The 2,951-nt window shown below is 45.5% G+C and overlaps 1 protein-coding gene across 1 annotated transcript in view; it reads left to right on the forward strand.

Annotated features, from left to right (window-relative positions):
- Positions 1–1,688: 1,688 nt before the first annotated feature.
- LOC106808713 (myocilin-like) overlaps positions 1,689–2,951 on the forward strand; it is a 6,788-nt gene continuing 5,525 nt past the window's right edge. Inside the window, exon 1 of the mRNA XM_014811573.1 lies at positions 1,689–1,936. Within this exon, the coding sequence (XP_014667059.1) occupies positions 1,751–1,936 (186 nt within the window). The 5' untranslated portion in view covers positions 1,689–1,750. The remainder of the gene's footprint in view (positions 1,937–2,951) is intronic.

Consider the following 2,951-nt stretch of genomic DNA (forward strand, 5'->3'; position numbering starts at 1 on the left):
GTGGCACACACACACACGCACACACACACACACACACACACACACACACACACACACACACACACACACACACACGCGCGCGCGCGCACGCGTGTGTAGATAGATGTTTGGGTAAACAATACGTCTGTCTAACAATAATAGTTCGACCAGTCACAGTCGCAATCTTGCTCCCAAAACATGCAATTATCTTAGAGGTCACGCGATATAGACTCCGCCGGTTTCTATGCTCATAAAATCCGACGAAACGGCGAAACTTGATTTTTTACTAATCCGCGGGGAAATGAGAATTCTTCCGGACAATGACGAGGGCATTAATACCCGTAATCACCGCTCGGGGAAACTCTATCAGCCTCAACGATTATGCTGCTCTCGTCGCAAAATACGCGCACCGCGAAAGAAAATAAGTCTAGAGAAATTTCGATTGAGAAATAATGATTGTCGGATTCCTCAAATTTATTTTCGAGTATATCCCACGGCTTATATATCCAAGGAAATTTTATTCGTGCAGCAGACGGACGCTTTACGTTAGTCTTGCTCGCGATACATCCACTTAATGTTTCTATTTGCTCTCCGCAGGTGTTGGCGGTGAAGGCGTTTTAAAGACAACAACGACCACCACACTACGTAGGTGGCGACAACGTCGCAATACTATTCCCGCTTACGTCTACCGCGTCGGATGTTCATTTATTCGTTAAGTGCAAAAAGTGATAGCAGGTGTGAATAATAACGAATTATTTGTCATTATTCACCCCTGGTGGTAGCAACGAATACGCGTTTCCGTTATTTTTAATGAGAATTTAGAAACGTTTATTACCGATCTGTTTTCGTCTGCGACGCTTTTCCACAGCAACGACAACGACGGAGGAGCCACTGCCATGGGGAGAGATGGCACCGCGAACATCCGACTGTAAGCTGGAGGCCATCGGTAAGGCGGTGCTTCACCGCTACACGGGGACGTACTGGGGCGCCTGGATGAAGGATGCGGCGCCCATGACGGAAGCAGAGGAAAACGAATATTACCTCACCTGGCATTTCCAAGGTGTGCATAATGAGCGCGCGTAGGCATGCGAACGTCCGTCCACTCACAACCCCAGAAGCATGCCAAAATATACACAGCCATGCGCATATAAATACTAGATATACAATATACACACTCCCGAATGCATATGTACGGTCGCAAACTCACACACGCACGCACGTACGTAAAATAACATAAGACTGACATGACTGCCAAAAAATGTCCATATGTGATATCATTAAATGAACGAAAAGCTCGTGTTTTGATAAGTGGCATTGCGTAATAAATATCATATTAGTTGATGTTAAGTTTGCGTTAATTGTTGATCGGCAGGCGATAAGTTGCGAAGGTATACAGACGAGGCTCACTTCCTGGACGAGGAGTACGAAGAGATTGAGCTGCCTGGTCCATACAGGTAAGCACCTACTACTACTATTATGCTTCTACCGCCTTCTCCCTGCAGGACCACTACCACCATCACCACCACCGCCGCCACGTAATTTTCTCCAAGTAATACAAAAGGGATGTATTTTGATATGAGAGAGAGAGAGAGAGAAAGAGAGAGCGAGAGAGAGCGAGAGAGAGCGAGTAAGAGAGCGAGAGAGAGAGCGAGAAAGAGAGAGAGAGAGAGAGAGAGAGTAGGAGAGAGAGAGAGGAGAAGGAGGAGAGGAGGAGAGAGAGAAGAAGAGAGAGAGAGAGAGAGAGAGAGAGACTAGGGAGCACTCTAAAGGAATGCTTCATTTTTCTTCAGAGGCAACAATCACGCCATCTACAACGGGTCGTTTTACTATCACTCGATGGATCATCTATATAGCCAAGTACGACATAGCTAGCACGAACTTCACCAAAGTTAGAATCCCCAAGGCTGCCTACACGAGAGACGACTACATATTCAGTATTCGATACAATTACATGAAGGTAGACTATAAACCGATACGTTGTGCCGATCGTATAGCGAGCCAGCTAATATCTCGATTGTCCAGAAGAGGGCCACCCATGATATTCACATGAGTTATATCAAAATCAATTTTAAATGGCAAACTCAATTTCAAATTCGATTTTGAAATTGGAAATCGAGTTTTTGAAATTGGAAATCGAGTTTGAAATTGGAAATTGAGTTTGAAATTGGAAATCGAGTTTGACAATTGGAACATTGAGTTTAAAATGGAATACCGAAGGTTTTGAATGGAAATCGAGTTTTTCTTTAAAATTGATTTTGAATAAACTCGTGTGATTATTGGTGCGTCATCTCCTTGGGCGATCCATAAGTCGTGGCACACCCACGCAATCCGCGAGCAGAAAATATTTAAATCATACCATTGCGGCCACTGTCCCTACTGTAGTCTTCCGGTTATTGTGCCGATGAATAGGTTCGTTATTTACATGCAACGATTTCGGAAAATGAATTCAATATTACGAAAACTATCAGAGATAACGACATGGAAATGAGAAAAAGCATCTTGATTGCGGTAGCGTCGACATTAATCAGTTATGCTTTAACGTAGGGGGCGCTCCGGACGCGAGCTCTAATCTCCGTTTCAGACGCTCGGCTGGGCTGCCGCTATCGATAAATAAATAGATTTAAATTTCATCACGAGTCGCTGTCAGACGCACAAACCTGTCTAGTGTTTGCGCTGCGGCTATAAGCTGGGCGGACGGCGTCCTTTGTTCAGCGTTTATCTAAAACAAGACTTGTATATTGCTTGAGCGGCTTGAAGATCACTCGCGTGAAGTATAAATTTGATCTTCGCATTTTAGTTTGCTAGTCACTGTGTATGTGTCCGCGTGCGCGAGTGTGTATGTACGTGTTTATCCGTCTGTCACGTGTGCTCCCGCTGCCCGTCCGTCCCGGTTCAGATCTGGAGTCGCGTCCCGTCCGTTTCGTCCGTCCGTCCGTCCGTTCCGTCCCGTCCGTCCGTCCGTCCGTCGTCGT

This window comes from Priapulus caudatus, unplaced genomic scaffold (assembly GCF_000485595.1).
Source record: "Priapulus caudatus unplaced genomic scaffold, Priapulus_caudatus-5.0.1 Scaffold1, whole genome shotgun sequence".
Classification (NCBI taxonomy): Eukaryota; Metazoa; Priapulida; class Priapulimorpha; order Priapulimorphida; family Priapulidae; genus Priapulus; species Priapulus caudatus.